The 19,501-nt window shown below is 37.0% G+C and overlaps 2 protein-coding genes and 1 pseudogene across 2 annotated transcripts; all 3 read right to left on the bottom strand.

Annotated features, from left to right (window-relative positions):
- Positions 1-1,726: 1,726 nt before the first annotated feature.
- On the bottom strand, positions 1,727-3,184 carry LOC128132192 (F-box protein PP2-B10-like; annotated as a pseudogene).
- Positions 3,185-3,311: 127 nt separating this feature from the next.
- On the bottom strand, positions 3,312-5,689 carry LOC128132367 (probable serine/threonine-protein kinase PBL22). Its single transcript, XM_052768896.1, has 2 exons — positions 4,742-5,689; positions 3,312-3,347 (listed from the first exon to the last, which is right to left on the bottom strand). Exons 1-2 carry the CDS (start codon positions 5,687-5,689, stop codon positions 3,312-3,314), a joined length of 984 nt encoding a protein of 327 aa, XP_052624856.1.
- Positions 5,690-13,123: 7,434 nt separating this feature from the next.
- On the bottom strand, positions 13,124-13,693 carry LOC122196605 (secreted RxLR effector protein 161-like). Its single transcript, XM_042899705.1, has 2 exons — positions 13,551-13,693; positions 13,124-13,496 (listed from the first exon to the last, which is right to left on the bottom strand). Exons 1-2 carry the CDS (start codon positions 13,691-13,693, stop codon positions 13,124-13,126), a joined length of 516 nt encoding a protein of 171 aa, XP_042755639.1.
- Between the last annotated feature and the right edge of the window lie 5,808 nt (positions 13,694-19,501).

Raw genomic sequence — 19,501 nt, 5'->3', positions numbered from 1 at the left:
AGCTTTGTGAGAAAAAATAAGGTGTTTTTAAGTGCTTTGGAGTGTTCTTGGTGCATCTTGGAGAAGAAAAGGCTCATTGGAGAAGTGTTGGTTGTTTTGGAGCTTATAGATCCAGACTTTGTTCACCTTGATCTATCTTCTAAAGGTATAATGTTTGAATCTTGATGATGCATTTGATAGATCTAGTTACTCTTGGGTGTTATGAGCTTTTGGTTACATTAGTGCATAAAGTTTAGATCTTGAAAGTTTGTGACTTTGTTATGGATAAAATTGGAAACTTTATCCATCTAAACATCATACTAATTCAGATCTAAATGCTTAAGACTTGGAATTAATGGATTATGTTGGAAAATATGTACTTTTGGTCCATTTGAGACTTAAAGACTAGATCTTGGTTGCTTGGACCATTCTGATAGATAAAGTTGGAAACTTTATCCATTATAGAGTTATTAGGAACCATAAAAATGAAATCTTGATCTGCTATATTGGACCATCCATGAGTTAGGGTTCTTATTATGGGTTTTATTGTTCAAAAACAAGTATTGGGTCCTATAAAGACATGCTAAGGATTAATGTTGCCAACTTTATGTATTAAGACATTATTTAGGATTAGATCTGAGAAGTGGACTTAGTGGCTTAACCAATTAAGCACTTAATGGTGATAGTGGGCTGCCGTAGAGTACGTTGGGCGTACCCAGCTCGTACGCAGCGTATACTGGCCAAAGGCGGCATACGTTGGGCTTTAATCTGAGTACGCTAGGCGTACTCAGCAGCTTTTGACTTTCATTGACTTTTGTGTTTTGGGCCATATTTGGAGTTTGGGTGTCCTTTAGGAATTGGGCCACTAATGGGCTTTTAGTGCCATGGAGTTTGGGCCATGGTTTTGGGCTAAGTAAGAAAAATGGTAAAATGATCTTTTTCCCTAGATATTAGACAAGTAACTTAGATTCTTGTTTATGGGTTAGGATCTAATTATTTATTGGATACTTATTTGATGATGTTAGCGCGAGGGTTTTTCCGAACCAACAGACTGAGATTTTATCCGAGTGTTCTGCAGCTTGAGGTGAGTCTCCTCACTATACTATAGGTCGAAGGCACCAATGTCGGCCCATTAGCATATGTTATATAAGAAGACCACTAAGTGGCCCTTGGCATTTGTATGAAAGACCGGGAGGTGGATCCTGTCAAATTATATTCAAGACTAGGAATCGAACCCTGGCAGATAAGTAGATAGTTGTATATATAGATAGTATGCTAGTGTTCTTTGTGATACTTGCATGGAAGACTAGGAGGTGGCTCTTGGCACTTGTCTGTAAGACCCAGGGTATTAGTCCCCAACTTGGCAAGGGAAGACCATGATACGGTTCGTGGCATAATAGAAAGACTATGTTTGGTACATAACATTCTCTTTTCTATGTATGATATATGGTATTTTGGGGAACTCGCTAAGCTTTGTGATTACGGTTTCAGTTTATGTTTTAGGTACTTCCGGTTCGAAAAGGAAGGGCCCGGCGTGACTGCACTGCATCCACCCAAGTTTCCTCAATGTGATGATTTTGGGATTATACTTTGATGACTATTTTATTATAAAATACTTTTGAATGTTTGAATAAAAGATAATTGCCATTTTGATTGAATTAAAAATGAAAATTTCACCTTATGATTTTTGGAACCTTACAACAAGCCTCATCAATTTCTTATTTTGTTTGTTTTCGTACATCTCCGTAATATTTTTTGTAAAAAATTTAGCGAAAGTATACCCGGCTGACGACGTTCTAGCAATTCTGATGGCTAACGAGGTTCTGGCAATTTCGATCGAATGGCTACTTCCTTGATCATCTCGCTCTCCCTATGTTTGTGTGTGTATGTGTGATTTTCAAATGGCGAATGTTGATCAGTAAATGTGGATTTAGGGCGAATCTCAATGCCTTCCACGATAAGACCACGCTTCCAATTTAAATGTTTAAACTCGTCAAAAGCCATCTCAACCTCACCAACATCTCCTTCATTGTTATTAATAAATTCTCCAACTTGATCTCCATCCACCCATCTTTTCTCCTATGAGGAAACCTATCATTTTCTTGCCATATTTCACTAGCCTTTGGTCTTTGAAGATACACATTTTCGGTCTCCATTTTTACCCCACAAAAGTTTACTGTTGTTTTAGCGGGGACAGAAAGTCCTTGGGAATTGCTAGTAGTTCGAAAGACAAGGTACGCTACATATGTAGTGTATCCTGACAACATCATAGATGCTATTTTTCCATGGATGGCAAGCCAGCATACATTTTTAAGTATACAAACCTGTGGAAACCTACACAAATGAAAGCATATGTTCTTCTAGATTATACTCCAAGATATATAGAGGAAATGGGACCATGTGTAACTTGTTAAAGCTATTTTGCATAAGGGTGCAATGCATGCCAAACACATTATAACTTGTAACATTATAACATGTATTGTTTGTTTGTTACTAGAAAATGACCCTAAAGGGACAAGAGAGACCTTGATTTAAGTGTATGTCCCCATTCCCAATGGTTAGGGTTATCTTGCCATTCAATTGATAGTTGCTTTGTGCCCAACATATAACACTTTTTCCCACTCTCCATATCTAGTTGGAAGCTCTGTTTATATTCGGATTATGTGAGACCAAATATTTGTTAGTAGAAGTGTTTTTTAACAATTATATAAAAAAACACTCTCCTTATACTGCATGGTATCATTGGATTTAAAAATTTCCAAAGGTTAATGAGTTAGTTTTTTAAGAAGTCTTCGTTATTACAACAATCACGCACAAAGATGGAAGAGGTTATATATACATATTTATAAAGGAAGAAGGAAAGAAGGTATCACAAGGATGGTCGATTTACCAAGTAGCCATCATCGAGGAAAGTATGTGAGTCCGATAAGCAGAAGTAGAGCTGCTTTTTAGAGCCAAAATCCAGTGGTGGAACTGCCCTCGCAATGATTTCTTGGTAATCCTGTGGCAGAAGTCGCTCCCAAAAGTCATCGTAATATTTCACTGAGTTGATTCCTTCGGATATGCCAGACATCTATACACATCTCTATGTGAAGTTAGTGATAGAATCTTGAGATACTTACTGCTTCGTTCATCATGTGTGTGTGTGTGTTTTAGTATAAATAGCAGGGCATAACCTTCTTTGATAATTTGTTGGGTAATGTGATTTTTTTATATTGATTAACGATATTTAATATGTACTAATGGCAAATGATAAAAAATGTTGATTACGAGGAATATTTAAAATTTACAAAATCGCCTAGCTATCCTTGTCAACAACCTCACGTTCAACATTATTTTGACTGAAAAAGATAAATATAGTAATTTTTCTGTTAAGTTTTTCACAGTAAGGTTATTAAGAAAAATATTTACCAATTTACAAATTAAAAATGGAAGGGATATAATGGAATTTTCATATTAAATTCGAAAGTAGCTATATAAATTTCCATATTATAAATAGTTCTTTGTATCTTTAAATAATATTTCATGTAAATTTCCATATTATAAATAAACTTGTATCTATATAAAGATAATGTTAATATATCAATATATGTTTTTACATGACCTAAGCCTAAACTATAAAAATAGATAGTATTACATATAGATAAAATACTTAGCAAAAAATAGAGTCTTAAAAATGAATTGGCTATAGAAAATTTAAAATCCTACAACCCACCACTAAAATTAATTTATCTCAATTTTGACATTATTATTTTCTAACATTTCATTATTTTAATTCATGTAACAAAAAATAATCATAATAAATGTTTTTAGTGTGAGAAAAACATAAGTTATTACTAATATATTCATTTTATGGAAAAAAAATATTAATAACTGTAGTTATTGATTATAATATTGATTTACACATTTAAAATAATAAATACTTTATATATATAATAAAAGTATTAATTAGTAGAAGTGATTAATTTTTCATTAATAATAAAAATGAAAATACCACATAATGACATGTGGAATTTAAATAATTTAAAATTCCTACGTAAAATGACATGTGGCAAAAGTGAGATATATCAAAATTACTAGGTGTAAGACCCGTATATTATACGGATTGATTAAAAAATTAAATTTTAAAATTTAAATAATAAGCATTTTTTAAAATAAAACTTTAAAATAAGAAATAAAAAAACATATTAATTACAATTTATTATCATATTTATTATAATTAATATTTTACATATATAAGTAAGGTATTATGTGCTTTTTAATTTTAAAAACTGAAAAAACCCATAAATTGACATGTGTATATTATTTATTTAAAAAATATCATAAAATGACAAAGGTTAAAATTAACGAAAGATTGACAAGTGGCAAAATTATTTTCATTTATTAGGGAATACTAGGTGTGAGACCCGTAGATTACACAGATTGATTAAAAAAAGATTAAACATTAAATTAAAATGTAAACAGAAAATATTTTTTAATGTACAACTTTAAAATAAGAAATGAAGAAACGTATTTATTGCAATTTAATATCATATATATGATATTTAATACTTTACATTTATAAGTATAGAACTTTAATTTTAAAAATTGAAAAAAATTAAAAACTAACAAGTTTGATAATATTTATTTCAAAAATACCATAAAATAACAAGTGTCAAAACTCATGAGAGATTGATATGTGGCAAAAAAGAAATCTTCGTTTATTAAGGAGGATTTTAATATGCAAATATATTTCCTTAAAAATATCAAACAAAAGACTTACTTGGAAATCTAATGCTTCCTCAATCGCCTTGATGATCTTATCCATGGTGGGGCGTTTCTTTCTGTCCATGTTAATGCACTCATGTGCAATTTCGTTAAATTTATGAAAATATCTCATATCAATCTGATCTTTGATAGTGGGATCTTTTAACCTGTCAAGTCCGTTAACGAGTCCATGATCGTCATAGTAGCTTCGGACTATGTCGATTAGAAACAGTTCATTCGTATCTTTTAAGGGCCTTAGCTTATAAGCCATCATCCCACTCGACACTTCAAACATTACCACTCCAAATGAGTATATGTCGCACTCTTTAGAGAGCCTACCTCTTTCGTTGTTAACCGGATCAATGTAACACCTTGTACCACAAGGCCTTGTACGGACATGGGTATCTTGCTGATTTCTTGGACAAAATCTTGACAAACCAAAATCACCTATTTTGGCTTCCATATTTTCATCTAACAAAACATTTTCGCTTTTAAAATCTGTATGAATTACTCTGCAGTGCTTCCCAAGACCAGAATGAAGGTAATTGACTCCTCTTGCTGCCCCCAAGCATATCTTCAGGCGTTGTTCCCATGTTAGGCGACTCCTCCTATCTGGGTCATTGAGGTGATAATCAAGGCTTCTGTTAGTAGCATACTTGCAAACTATAATTTTCTCATTTGCATCGTCACAGTAGCCAACAAACAGGATAATGTTTGGATGGTTGAAACTTGAAACCAACTTGACTTCATTATGGAACTCTTTATTATTTCCTTGAGAACCTTCAACATTAAGTTGTTTGATAGCTACTTGCTGGTTTTCCCAGTGGTTAGAGAGTTGTCCTCTGTAGACCATAGTAAATCCACCATCTCCGACCAGAGTTTCTGAACTGAAGTGTTTTGTGGCTTGAATGATCTCCGCTAGTGGAATTCGATATTTTTCTAGGTTTACCCTTGAGGAGGACATTGTTTTTCTTTTCTTTTTTTATATTGGTGATTAAGTATGGTTGTAGTATGGTAGCGGTTTTTCTGTGAATATATACAGAACGCAGTTTACTTAGAAGCGTGTTTTATCAGTTCACTGGAGCATTCTATCTTCAGAATGGGTGGCGACCATTCATCACCAACCCAAGTGAGCAAGACCCCTCCTAGGACGCTCGCTGATGGTGGCCACTTCAACTAATGTTTGGATTAATGTTCCTTCATTTAATATCAATTTTACATGTTTCTCCGTTTTTTCTTTTAATTTTTGGTTTTTTTTTTAAATTTTTTTTATCTCATGGCATTTTTAATATAATTTGTTAAATCAATAAAAATACATAACAAAATATAAAATAAATCATACCATTAAAAATATATCATAGATAAGTACCAAATTAGAACAATATTAATTGATATTAATTTTAATTATAAAATTTGTAAAAAAGTAAAAGAAATATTAAAAAATCCTTTGGTAGTACACCCTCTTCTTATGTTCAACTTAAAAAGAAAAAAAAATAATGAAAATAGGAAGAAAGTAAAACAAATGGTGATTCTGAATTTCATTATTGTAAGGAAAGAATGAATAAAATGTTTAATTTTCATTTTTGCTTCTCTCCGATTCAGAAACACAAAAAACAAATTTTTTTTTCTTTCTCTTCTTTTCTTCTCTTTCTTTTGGCTAAAACATGGAAACTAGACTGTAGTATTAAGTTGAGGATCGTAGTTACATTAAATTATAATTATAAATTAATACATTGAATCGTCTATATTTTATCATGTGAAAGTATTTTTGTTTTGTTTTTCATATTTTTATCTATAAATACCACTGTTTGCTAATTTAATTAAAAATTACAATAAAATCTGTATTTTATTTTAATTTAAATTATGACGTGGAAATTATATGGATGTAATATTGCCTTTTTGTGATTTTTAAACAGTAAAACAAATTATGTGGGTCAACTATATATGAACGAGTCAAGGCGTCTAAGTAGATGATTCAGAGATGGACCGAGTCCAGGGGAGTTTGTACGCGAGAGATTCCTTTTTTTTTTTAGTGTAAACAACACTGTTATAGAAGCCTATATTGTAAGTGTTATAGACACTATGATATATTGATACTGATTTTAGATAAGTAAGTTTTTAAATGTTGAAATTTGGAAATTATTCAAACAAAACCAAAGGTATGAATTTTACCTTTGGAAAATTCAAAAACAATAGTTGGAATATACTATGTAATATTTCCTAGCTCCATATAGACTTATGAAATTTCAAAAACAATAGTCGGTGTACATGGCATACTATATGTTCCACAATTTCGAGTACCTATATTATTTGTCGTTGATGTATCAAAATAAATCTACAACACATGAGCTCATTAATTCTTTCTTTGTATAAATATGAAGATCTTATATATTAAAGAGAATTTGGTTTGTTTAACCATCTAAAATGTAACATGTGCTTTTGTGATGTTTCATTATTCAGAGACAGACTATAATTCATCAAGAGAAAGTCTTGGGCGTTAAGAAATGAAGTTTGGACCCAAAAGGAATGTGGTTTGTGGGCTAAGAGAATAATGTTTCAGACTATAAGGGTTAGTTTTGGGGTGGAAGTAGTTTGAGCTTATGCTGATTTGGGCCTTGTTGGATTGTTGAAACAATCAAATGTAGATCCATAGATTCTGTAGCAGTAATGTAAATCAAATACAAGAATGATGATCAAGAATGTGTCGAATGCTTAATATGATCAAAGCTTTAGAAGAGTTCAGTGTAAACTTTTCTGTAAAAGCTAAGTAGGGCAATTCAACTGATAACCCTAAAACCATACATGCATGCACAATAAATAGTCTAACCCTAGCAAACCATAGACACGGATGGATAGGCCCAAACCGTTACAAAACAAGACTATTTACGTACAATACATTTGACACAACATAATAATTAGCCCAACAATCTCTCCCCTTGTGTCAAATAAAGAAACGAGATTCTTCATTGTTGTACCTTTTGAACCTTGAACGGCTTGGTCATCAAATTCAGAAAGGTATTTTGGAACGTGAGATACCACTTGATCATGTCGGTGAAGCACTTCAGATCATCAACATTGTTTGACTTTGTAGCTTCAAGCAAACCTAGAATGTTATTCAGTGTAGCCGTTGGGTATAGATGCTTGTTGAGTAAAAAGAATATGCTTTTCACAACCTTTTTGCCTTCCCTTCGTTGATACACAGCATTACAACTTTCCTTGTTGATCTTGCCTAGTTTCAGTTTTCGAAAGTCTTTTGGTTCTGGTTCTGCTTTCACAACTAGCTTTGTCTTCAGAACAGCTACAATTTCTATATCCATCTTTGCTACTTCATGAATATAGCAAGTCAACATTCTTTTCAAGTGAGCGACCATCGGTTCGTACTTCTGCTCATCTTTAGATAAAATCAAAAATAGAGAGATCCAATCATTTGGATTCATGCATGGCAAATCTGTAAATGCGAAGTTAACTTCGGAACGACTAGACCTTCTGTAACCTTTAAACTTGACATTTACGAAGTTCTCAGTCGGAAAAGGTGCATAAACTCTGACTGCGATCATCTTCTGTAGGATCCAAATCTAAAGTTTAGGTCTTCCATACTTGAGGTAGAAATCGAAAAGCATGTGGTTGACATCGTAATCAGAAAGTGGTTTCAATATGCTCAAAACATCTAAATAAGAAAACTCTCGGAGTGACTAGGAAGTCAAACTAAGATTCAACTAAATTTACCAGATCAAAAGACACCATAGGCTTCAACTAATGCATACGTGGGTTGTCAACAGCCTCGTTTAGAATCCTCTCCATGGTCCAAGGAGAGAAAAAATATTCTTGTGTTTGTAGAGTGACTTTCGCAGCCATTTCACCCCTTTCTTTAGCTTTTAATTGTTTTCGAACACGCTCAATTTCATTGAGCTCATTATCTCTCTTTTTCCTGATTAGCTTTTCTCCTTCAGATAACATCTCTTCTTCTTCTTTATCATTAATGAACTTCTCTTTTTCTTTTCCGGATCTAGAAGCTTCATTAACCTTCTGATCTATTTTCGGTTTTTCCTCATGCTGTTCATCAGTGAGCTTCTTAACCTGGGGTTTAGATTTTTCCTGATCTTTACCTTCTTCTCCCCTTTGTTTGAGAATAGTGTCGCTTCCCAAAACACCTTGTAATTGATTGAGTAGAGCAAAAATGGGCTTGAGTTTGTTAGATAAGTGTTGACGAACTGAGATAGTTAGCATTGAATCACGAGATTCAATAAGGCTCTGCAAGCATTGATTGATTTCTGAAATGCATCTTCGGTATAAAGCCTTCTAAATTTTGAGGTGATCTAGACGTGTGGTTGCATAGTTCTGTTTGACAGAGAAAACCTTGACTTTTTTGGTTTTCTAAGCCAGTTTGTCCATTATTGCGTTTTCAGCAGCAAGATCCTCTTGTAGCTTCTCAATCTTGGAGACTATATAAGCACTCATCTCGGCATTATCGACTCTGATGTCGGAACAAACCTTAGAAAGAGCTTCTTTTTCAACCTCTAGAATGGTTCTGAGACTTGTGATAATTTTTTTGGCACCTCAGTGTTTTGATTCGAAGAGGTTCGGAAGTCTACCATGAACTTCGTAACTGCAGTAAGTAGTTTTTTGACTTTTTCAGTCGTTTCTTGAACTGTTTTCACAGAAGCCTCAACTGCTTTAGTGGATGCAACAAGCATTCTGGCATTCTCCTTTATCAATGTTTTGATAGTAGCTTGATGAGACTTGAGCATATAGACGGAATTGGAAGAAGACTTGGTGGACTCCAAAATTGTATCCTGTTTTTCATTCAAAGATTTAAACTGCCCCTGTGTCATTGGGGCCTCGTCGTCATTATTGGCTTGATGAACTGTGAATGGGCTAAAAAAAAGTTTTACAAATCATCTTGTCATCTCCGAACATGACTTCAGGATCATCATCTCTTAAAGGTGAAGCGATAGAGGTGCTTGGACCGAAAGTAACACTAAAATCATATACCCACGTATCAGATAAATTGACAGTTGACATCAGAGTACTGATGGTGGTTGTGGTTGTTGTGGAGTCGGTATACATTGGAGTGGATAGAGGAACAAAAATATGAGGTTGAGAGACTCCAACAGAAAAGGTTGGTAATGGAGAAACGGTGATAGGAGTAGAAGAAGTAATGGTTGGAGAAGATGGAGGAGTAGGAATGTGAAAGAAATCATCTATTAATGGAACAGAAGTTAAAATCGGAGATGATACCTCAGGAACTGGTTCGGTAGGAATTGGTTCCGAAACCAATGGTTCGGAAGTTACGACTGTATTCTAAACTTCATCATGAACTGGATCATTCTCCCGAACATCTGAATGAGTACGTGATTCCGAAGGCTCTTGAACTGGAGATGGTGACCTGGTTTTTCGAGCAGCCTTCTTGACCTTCTTTTTCGGACCTTGAATAGATTCGAAAGAATTTGCTTTATCCTTTCGCTTTCCCCCACGTTTTAGTTTTACTCCCTCTTCAATAGCCTTTCGCAGATCCTCAGGCATAGGATGAACACTAGATGCAGCCTTCTTTAGGTATTCATTCACAATAAGATTATTAGCAGGAACATTCAGCAACATTGCTTCTGGAAAAGACCCAATGAAGCTAAACTTGGTTGGATCAGAGACAATGATGTTAGAAGTATGCAAGATGGGAATTTCAGCCATTACCGAGTCATCCATCAATTGAACCTGGAGACGAGAGATGGCACGCTTCACGATGACAGACCAAAGCGAGCACAAGAAATCTCTAAATTCCTGGAAGTGGAGAGTGTGATTTTAACAAGTTGATCCCAAAGAATAGAAACATAGTCTAGGTTAAAGCCAAAGAATATATCATAGAGAATTATGCAGAATAACCTGTTTCCGTTGTTAGATCTAGTAACTCTCTCAGAGAAGCTTTTTGAACAAGAGAGTAAAGAGCCTATTCCATGTAGGCGGAAGATTGAGCTTCCTGAATTTTGATAACAAAGAGAGTAAAGAGCCTATTCCATGTAGAACATCTTGATGATTTCAGAGGAAGAGATGGATTCAGGATCAATAAGACCATCTATAGAAGAAAACCCTAGCATCATGTAGAATCGGACTTTAGAGATGGAGGTTTTGTGTGAATCGACATCAAAAGTAATCAAACCTTCACTCTGATTGTAGTTTGTAGATGAGAACGCCTTGGACAAATGAACTAAAGCTACAAATCCAAACATTGTGAGGGCTTGATCCAATGGAGAGTAATGCATGCATTCAATGATTGGCTTGAGAACATTAGAGTAACGGGACGAATCAAGATCTAGAGACAGATTCTGGTTTGGGTTGATGTTCAGCAAGACAGTAGAAGCAGTTTGACCAGCATGAGAAGTGGTTTCAAATGAGGCAACCATGGAAGTAACTGTGAAGACGATGATGAATAATGCAGAGAAAAAGACGGTTTTTTTCCTTGAGAGAATTTGAATTCTTTGATAGTGGTGAGAGAAAATCAATCGAAGACATCCATTTTATACGTCATCATATGCGAGAGAAAAGTTGCAATTAACAGTTCATTATCCCTGAAAAGTAGCCTTGATGGTCGTGACATTTGTACTTGTCAAACAACGTTACAACTGACACACGTTATGTCAGTCAATGAAAAAGTACACGCCTTAATTTGAATCCTTATCCTCCAAGAAAACCGTTGTTTCTATTTCTATCATACGAAGTGAAAGCCAATACATCATATCCTGTTCTCAGAATAATAGTAACTACATGAATTAGTACAAGACTTGGAAAAATCGTGAAGATTTTTGTGCAAGAGCGCCATAGAAAAAGAAATAAAGCAAAGTAAATTTTTGGGATTTAGTGATGTCAACTAAAAGTGACATGAAATGCAGATTAATCCCGAGAAACGATCTCTTCCTTTGAAGTCAAGAGAGACTCGGAAGCGCTTGTGTAGTTTCCCGTTGAATTACGATCATCGATTTGTTGAGAAATAGTGAAAGATATCTTTTGAGTAGACTTCTAGGGTTCCTTCAGCTTCAATCAAATTCTGAAACTCAACATAAGTCCGAAAGTCTGGAAGAAGTACTTATCGGACCAGTGTAGCCATAAAAACAAGTAAGCTTTGGATCTTTTAAGTGGCTGGATAGTATAGAAATCTCAAGAAAATAAAAATTGGATCTTTTGGGAAGAAAAGTCTTGGGTCGAGAGCTTTTCATAAAGAACTTGCAAAAATAAAAAAAATGAGATTTCAGTCTTTTAAAGGTACCAACCAAAAGATTATAAGCGTCAATTCCTTGGTGAAAAATCTAGAACATATTAATTGTTCACCATCAATTTTGAAACTAATTTCAGATTTTGGGTTTCACTCAAATCGTAGTGATAACGATTTTATGATCATAAACACAGAAGTTGTGTAACCATAAACCTCTGTGGTAATTGCTAGAATCTTAAGGGTTACGCTTATAAATGCGAAAATGATGGAGAAATATTGGAGGTGGTCCCGAAAAAAAACTGTACATCTGCTATACGAGAATGACAAAGCAGTCAACTCTTAACTCAATCTGAGAAGAGTAAGTTAGCTCAACGACTTATGTGAATTTTTAGCCTGATTGGGAAGAAACAATCGGAATGAAAGTTTCATTAAGGCTTCAACATAGAGTCTCAGAGGCTTAGGTCAACATGCAACAACATACTTCTAGGGACAGTTAGCTAGTACATAGATTTGGAATTATATACATGTCCTATCATTCTGAATTCAGGTAACAACAATTTGTACCTAAGGTAAGAACGTATTCTGGAAATAACACACATAAAAATAAAAAGAAAGAAAAATATTTTTGGAATTTTTTGAATTATCTAAAACATAAATAAAATATTTTTGTAAGTTTTTTGTTTTCTGAAAATAAAAGAAAAACAGAAAGAAAAAAAATTGTTTTTGTGATTTTTGGATTTTCCTAAAAAGAACAGAAAATAAAGAAAAGATTTTTGATTTTAAATTTTCTAAAAATAAAATGAAAATATTAAGAAAAATAAATTATGAAGCATAAATGAACAGTGATTTCCGAATCGTTCCGAATGCTCGAAGTCAATCGGAAGACAGATATTATACAAAGTACACATAGGCATTTCGAATCCCAGATGAACAGTACGTTCCGAATCATTCTGAATGCTCGGAACGTGAACAGTATCTTCTGATTAAGAAAGATATTCTGGAACTGAATCAACTTCTTTCATTCTGAGACCTTGTAAAATACGATTGAGCGTTGTTTCTGGTAAGGCCTTTGTGACGATATCAGACGGTTGATTAGATGATCTTACAAAATGTACTTCAACGTTTCCATCCTCAACATGATCCTTGATGAAATGAAATCTCAGTGAAATATGTTTTGTCTTCGAGTGTTACACTGGATTATGACAAATCAATTGCACAGTATAATGGAATCCTCTTCATATTGATCCCGTAATCTCTAAGCTGACTTTGAATCCAAACAACTTGTGAAGTACATGATGCAGTAGCGATATACTTAGCTTTAACAGTGTATAAGGAGACACATGTTTGTTTCTTAGATTGCCGACTAACTAGTTTGCCATCCAGAAACTGACATCCTCCGGTTGTACTTTTACGATCAAGACCGCATCTACCAAGATCAACATCAGAATACACTTGTACGAAGAATCCGGAGTTAGAAGGGTACCAGATTCCGAGAGATGTGGTTCTTTTCAGGTAATGAAGAATACTCTTCACTGCAGTCATATGTGGTTCACGTGGATTCACCTGAAACCTGGCATAATAGCAAACAACAAACATTATAATTGGACAACTAGATGTTAGATACATTAAAGATCCAATCATTTGTCGATAAAGAGTCATATCAGATGTTGGCTTGTCCAAGGATGGTGTAAGCTTCGTTCTGAATGTCATTGGAACCTTGACCCTAGAATCTCCCACCATTCCAAATTTCGCAAGTAATGTCTTCATGTAAGCCTCCTGGTAGATGAATATACCCTCCGAACTTTGTCTAATATTTAAACCAAGGAAAAAGTTAATAGGACCCATTGAGCTCATCTCAAGGTTAGTTTCCATCAATTTTTAGAATTTAGCTGTTAATCTAGGATTAGTGGATCCGAAAATGATATCATCAACATAAATTTGGACGATCATTAAATGGTCACCATCTTTCTTGTGAAAGAAGGTTGGGTTGACCGACCCTTGTTTAAATTTGGATTCTTTCAAGAATCGAGTTAGGGTTTCATACCATGCACGAGGTGCTTGCTTTAGACTATACACAAACTTATCCAAAATATAGCAATGATTTGGATATTTTTCATTTACGAAACCTAGTAGCTGTTCCACATAGACTGTTTCCTCTAATTCATTATTCAAAAATGAACATTTCACGCCCATTTGATAGACTTCGAAATTTTTATGAACAACATAGGTGAGGAAAATCCTAACATATTCTAGCCTTGTAACAAGTGTGAATGCCTCCTCATAGTCTATGCCTTCCTCATGGTAGTATCCCTTTACATGTAACATCCGGGAATTTGGGTGTATCTATTTAAACCTTCTTTTTCTCCAAGTTGTCAAGTTTAGTCCATAAAAGAAGAGTGTGGCAGGCGAGTACACTGGGCGTACTAAGGGGTACGCTACGCGTACTCGTGGGATGGTTTTGGAGGCGGACGCTGCTAGGTACGTTGGGCTTACCAAAGTTACGCTGGGCATAGTCGGCCCAGATGCAAAACCCTAAATGAGACTTGTGCAATATAAAAGGGATGCTATGGCCTTATCCTCAGCCACCATTTCACAGAGAGAAACCCTAAGAGAGCATCTTCATCGTTCCAAAGTGATGTGTGCGCGTTTTGAGCTAGAAAGAGCCTTGTGTGATGGAGAAGAAGAAGAAGAGGTCTTTGTGGAGGCTAGAAGATGGAGTACAAGTTTGGATCTGAGTTCATTAGAGGGTGGAGCTTCTTCTAGAGGTAAAAAGCTCAGAGCTTTCCTTAAAATGTTTGTGTAGTGCTTGATGGACTAACTTTTAGGGTTTTTGGTCCCAAGATGGAGGCTTTATGAGCAAATGGCCTCCATAAGCTAGAATCTGCCTTATTTCAGTGTATTATAAGTTGTAAGATCATAAAAATCCAGTCTTGGTTGTTAATATTAAGGCAAGCTTGAGTAAAGGACTTAATGAGGAAAGAGGTTAAGAGTTTGGAGAGGTTGGTGGTCTTTATAGCCATGCAAAATCTTAAAGGTTCCGACTTTATGGCTTAAGAGGCAGTAGAGAGCCTAGATTTGTGATATGAGCCCATGTCTTAACCTATTCAGACCAAAAATAGAGAAAAGATAAGTTTGGGACTTACGTTGGGCGTAAGTCTCAGAACGTGCGACGTAATAGGTTAAGGTCCCCGATCAGTTCCAGGCGCGCTTGAGTAAGCTGAGCGTACCTAGGAGGTACGCCCCGCGTAACTCCTTCTGTGGGCTTTTGAGTTACGTTTTGGGTCGGGAGTTTGGACTTCATGTAATAGAGTCTTGGACTAGAGAAGTGTATGTATGTGCTTGGGGCCTTAAGTTTGGACTTGCCTTTTTGGTTGGAAATTGGGTCATATGAGGGCCCATTTATTATTAGGCTTTGGTGGGCCCAATGGGATTAGGACATTAATGGGCTGTTAGGTGGTCTATCTTTAGACCCAATAAGCGAGAGGTTGGACTTAGCTCCTAATTGAGATTTATTGTAGGTTTGGCACAGAGTTAGTGTCTGGTGCATAGCAGCAGTGATTATAGGAGTTGTTCTTCATCCGAGGTGAGTCTTCTCACTATACTTTAACTAAAGTGGTAATTAGAGTTATATGAAAGAGTATCTTGTATGCTATTTATGTGATTGTGATACACTGCATTATTTCTATGTGATTTATGTTGTGTATGTTTCAGAGTGTACAGAGTTAGAACCGGAAGGTTCACAGAGTTAGGACCAGAGGGTCCATAGAGTTATAGCCTCGAGCGGCTAATATGTGTTATATGTGGTATTTTGGGGAACTCACTAAACTCCGTGCTTACCGTGTTATGTGTTATGTGTTTCAGGTTTTCTTCTCGGGATCGCGGGACGGCACCGGCTTGATTGTACACACCAGAGAAAAAGTTAGAAGGATCCTGGATTACCATTTTATTAAACATGGAGCTATGTTTTGTGATTTTAATAGATGACGTTTTGTGAAATATGTATTCAAAATTATACGTTTTCAAAAGAAAAATTGTTTTGAAATTTACGGTGTTACAACTTGGTATCAGAGCCTTGGTTTTAGGGATTCGGATGCACCTTCGGGTATATCTGGACTCAAACTGAGGAATGGAGGAAAATTTTCAAAATAAATGATTTTTCTAAAATGAGCAAGAGTTTCTAAGAGAAAACGAGAAAGAGCAGTGTGTACAATTAGCCAGATCCTGAACGATGATTTCCCAAAATACCCTTACCTTATGTTTTATGAGATATTATGCATGCTAGAGATAGGCTAGGTATTTCATATATTAGGACTAGAGTGGCTTGATTTGTGATGCCTTAGCCTAGGAGTTGTTATCTGTGATGCGCTTTCTTGTATGTGTTGAGTAAGAGTATCCAATGGGAATCCTTGTAGAGAGGGATTTGAGTAGAGGAGTTATCTAGGAGAGCTACCAAGATGAGCATTGGTGGAGCCTACCGAGAGAGTAGCCAGATACCCGCGGGGGTAGAGTTGCAGAGTTCGGTGATATCTTTTAGGTACGAGTAGAGCTAGGGAGTTATCACCTAGAGCGGGTTATATGTGTATATTCGACGCCCGAATGCTGCTTGCTTCATGTTGTGTGGAACTTTCGATGATGGGAGACAGCTACCAAGTGAATGTGACGATATTCAGGAGGTAGATGACTGACATCATAAGGAGTTTCTCAGCAGCTGATGGCGGAGAAATGTGAGAACCTAGGAAGAGCCTAGGAAGTGGCCTTAATCAGGTGAGTACGCTAACAGAGTAGAGCATTTTGCTGGGGAGCAAGCACGTGTGTTGAGATTGGTGAAGAGAAGGTTGAGCAGCTACTTAGGGAATCTGGGATGGTCCGTGTAGAGAGAATGGGTAGATGTGGCAAGTAGTATGGGCCCGTACTACTGAAAGCAGATGACCCATACTCGATGCAGGGAGTATTCCAGAGGTTCTAAGTAGCAGATCGAGAGGTGATGTCATGGTTCAAGTACCATGATCAGTAGCAGATCGAGAGGTGACGTCATGGTTTGAGAACCATGATCAGTAGCAGATCGATAGGTGACGTCATGGTTTGAGTAACATGATCAGTAGCAGATCGAGAGGTGACGTCATGGTTTGAGTACCATGATCAGTAGCAGATCGAGAGGTGATGTCATGTTTCGAGTCATGTTTCGAGTACCATGATCAGTAGCAGATCGTGAGGTGATGTCATGGTTCAAGTACCATGATCAGTAGCAGATCGAAAGGTGATGTCATGGTTCGAGTACCATGATCAGTAGCAGATCGAGAGCTAATGTCATGTTTTGGGTACCATGATCGGTAGCAGAGCGAAAGTGATGTCATGGTTCGAGTACCATGCTTCATAGCGGATGGTGTTTGTGCTTTTCCAGTTATCCTGTCGTGTTTGGGTTAATATATGATTGGATGAGATAGAATATGGGCCAGGAGGCCAGGATGAACGAGTTTTAATGGAGCATCCCTTGACAGGGAAATCGAGTTAGCTCCAAGGGATTTTTGGTGATATGCCAATAGAGTCGCAAGACTCAGAGATGAGTAGGGTCGGTGCGTTATGAAAGAATACGGTCTGAGCTGGGTAACCGGCCGATAGTAGAGGTGTCACCTTCTGTGACCCGAGTGGTGTTATTTCCGTTTCCAGAGGGAAATGTGATAAGGTGTTGAGATTTCGGTTTCTGAGTTGGGGGTGAGCCTTGTGGGATCGCACTGATGGTGATCTTCAATCAGAGTATCTGGAAGTAGGTCTGTCGCGAGGGAATGACATAGCTTGAGCAGGTTGTCAGTGGGGGCTGGGATGGTCAAGGACCAAGATACACCCTATTGGAGTATAGTAGCACATGTGATAGCTGCAGCGTTGGACGATCAAGAGGAGTATATCAGGTTGGTGACTCTTATTGTCTTTGATGTGTATAGAGAATGGAAATGTGGTTTCTGCTCTTATGATAAGGGATGTGTCGGAGCGTGGGACGAGGAGTCGAGGATGAGGAGTATGATAGTTCATTATTTCCAGATTGGGAGTCATGGTTAATACTGGACATTTGGGAGGTTCGGTGAGGGTATGATGTGAGATTATGAATGACTAGAGGCGGTCATGATGGTATGTTCTGAGGATTTACTATGAGATTTGGGTGTTTGGAGTTGTTTGATCTCTGTCAAGGAGATCATCGAGCGTTGCATAGCACCTTGCTGGATTGGGTGCAATGTTGCTGGTGGAGACAGTCCGAGGGATAGAGTGTTGGTGCACCAATTGGTGATGGTTCGAACCCTAAGTGGGGGAGGACCGGGTATTTGGTTGAGAGGATCAGAGATCTGTTCGAGATCGATTAGAGATCTGGATATAGAGACCCGCGATGTGGATTCATGTGATCAGGGTTATTGGTGTTTGAAGTGAGGTACAGAGCGAGAAAATGCATGAGGAATATGTTTGGTTAAGGTTGAATGGCTCCACGGCAAGTGATCGTTGGTCGGAGACCTTGTGGTGGATAGGAATTATTTGATGTTATAATGATGAAATCAAGGTGGTTGGCTCGTAGGGTAGTTCGTTGGTTGAGGAATGTTGGTTCAATGTTGGGCTGCTATGTAGTTTGGGAAGGGCAGGAGTTGATTAGTCAACCAATTTCAAAGTCATTATGATTATTCTGGCATGGGTATGAGCAAAATAGGAAGAAGTTTCAGATTGCCATCAATATGTTTTGGGTCGTTGACGATCCCTCCATATTTCAAAGTAAGAATTTGAAATATTCCGAATTTCGGGTTGCATATCAGGAAGATCAGTGGCTGAGGCGAGACATTATGAGGTTCTAGGGTGGTATATCGAGGTATCCGAGTTTAATGTCTTGGATTTCGGATAATTTCGGGGTCGTGAGTTGAGACGAAAAGTGGATTATCTAAGGCAATGGATGGTAGCAAGGAAAGGCGTTTTGTTATGACGATGGTCGTCAGTTAGTGGTGCATAATTCGGGTAGCTGCGTGTGCCTATCTATGGATGGTCCGCAGAGCATGAGTTATGATCGCAGTGTGGCGTTGATCTGAGGATGAAATTGTGAAGTGGTAAGAGTTAGTGGGGTGAGACTGCGAAGAGCTGATGTTAATGAGTTAGTGCAAAGGGGTGTGGTGAAACTACAGGGAGCTGTAGTATCCACCAGATAGCAAGAAGGTGTGGCAATACTGCGGTAAGCCATGATATTCACCAAATAGAAGAGGGTGTTGTGATGCTACGGGGAGTTGTAATACTCACTAGTCAGAAGATGGTTTTGTGATGCTACGGGGAGCCGTAGTACTCACTAGGCAGAGAGAGGGTGTTGTGATGCTACGGGGAGCCGTAGTACTCACTAGTCAGAAGAGGGTGTTTGTGATGCTACGGGGAGCCATAGTACTCACTAGTCAGAAGAGGGTGTTGTGATGCTACGGGGAGTCGTAGTACTCACTAGTCAGAGAGAGGGTGTTGTGATGCTACGGGGAGCCGTAGTACTCACTAGTCAGGAAGAGGGTGTTGTGATGCTATGGGGAGCCGTAGTACACATTAGTTAGCAAGAGGTTGTTATGATGA

Source organism: Lactuca sativa, chromosome 2, assembly GCF_002870075.4.
Source record: "Lactuca sativa cultivar Salinas chromosome 2, Lsat_Salinas_v11, whole genome shotgun sequence".
Taxonomy (NCBI): domain Eukaryota; kingdom Viridiplantae; phylum Streptophyta; class Magnoliopsida; order Asterales; family Asteraceae; genus Lactuca; species Lactuca sativa.
The sequence above is the reverse complement of the archived record's forward strand: the minus strand, read 5'-3'. Positions and strand labels throughout refer to the sequence as shown.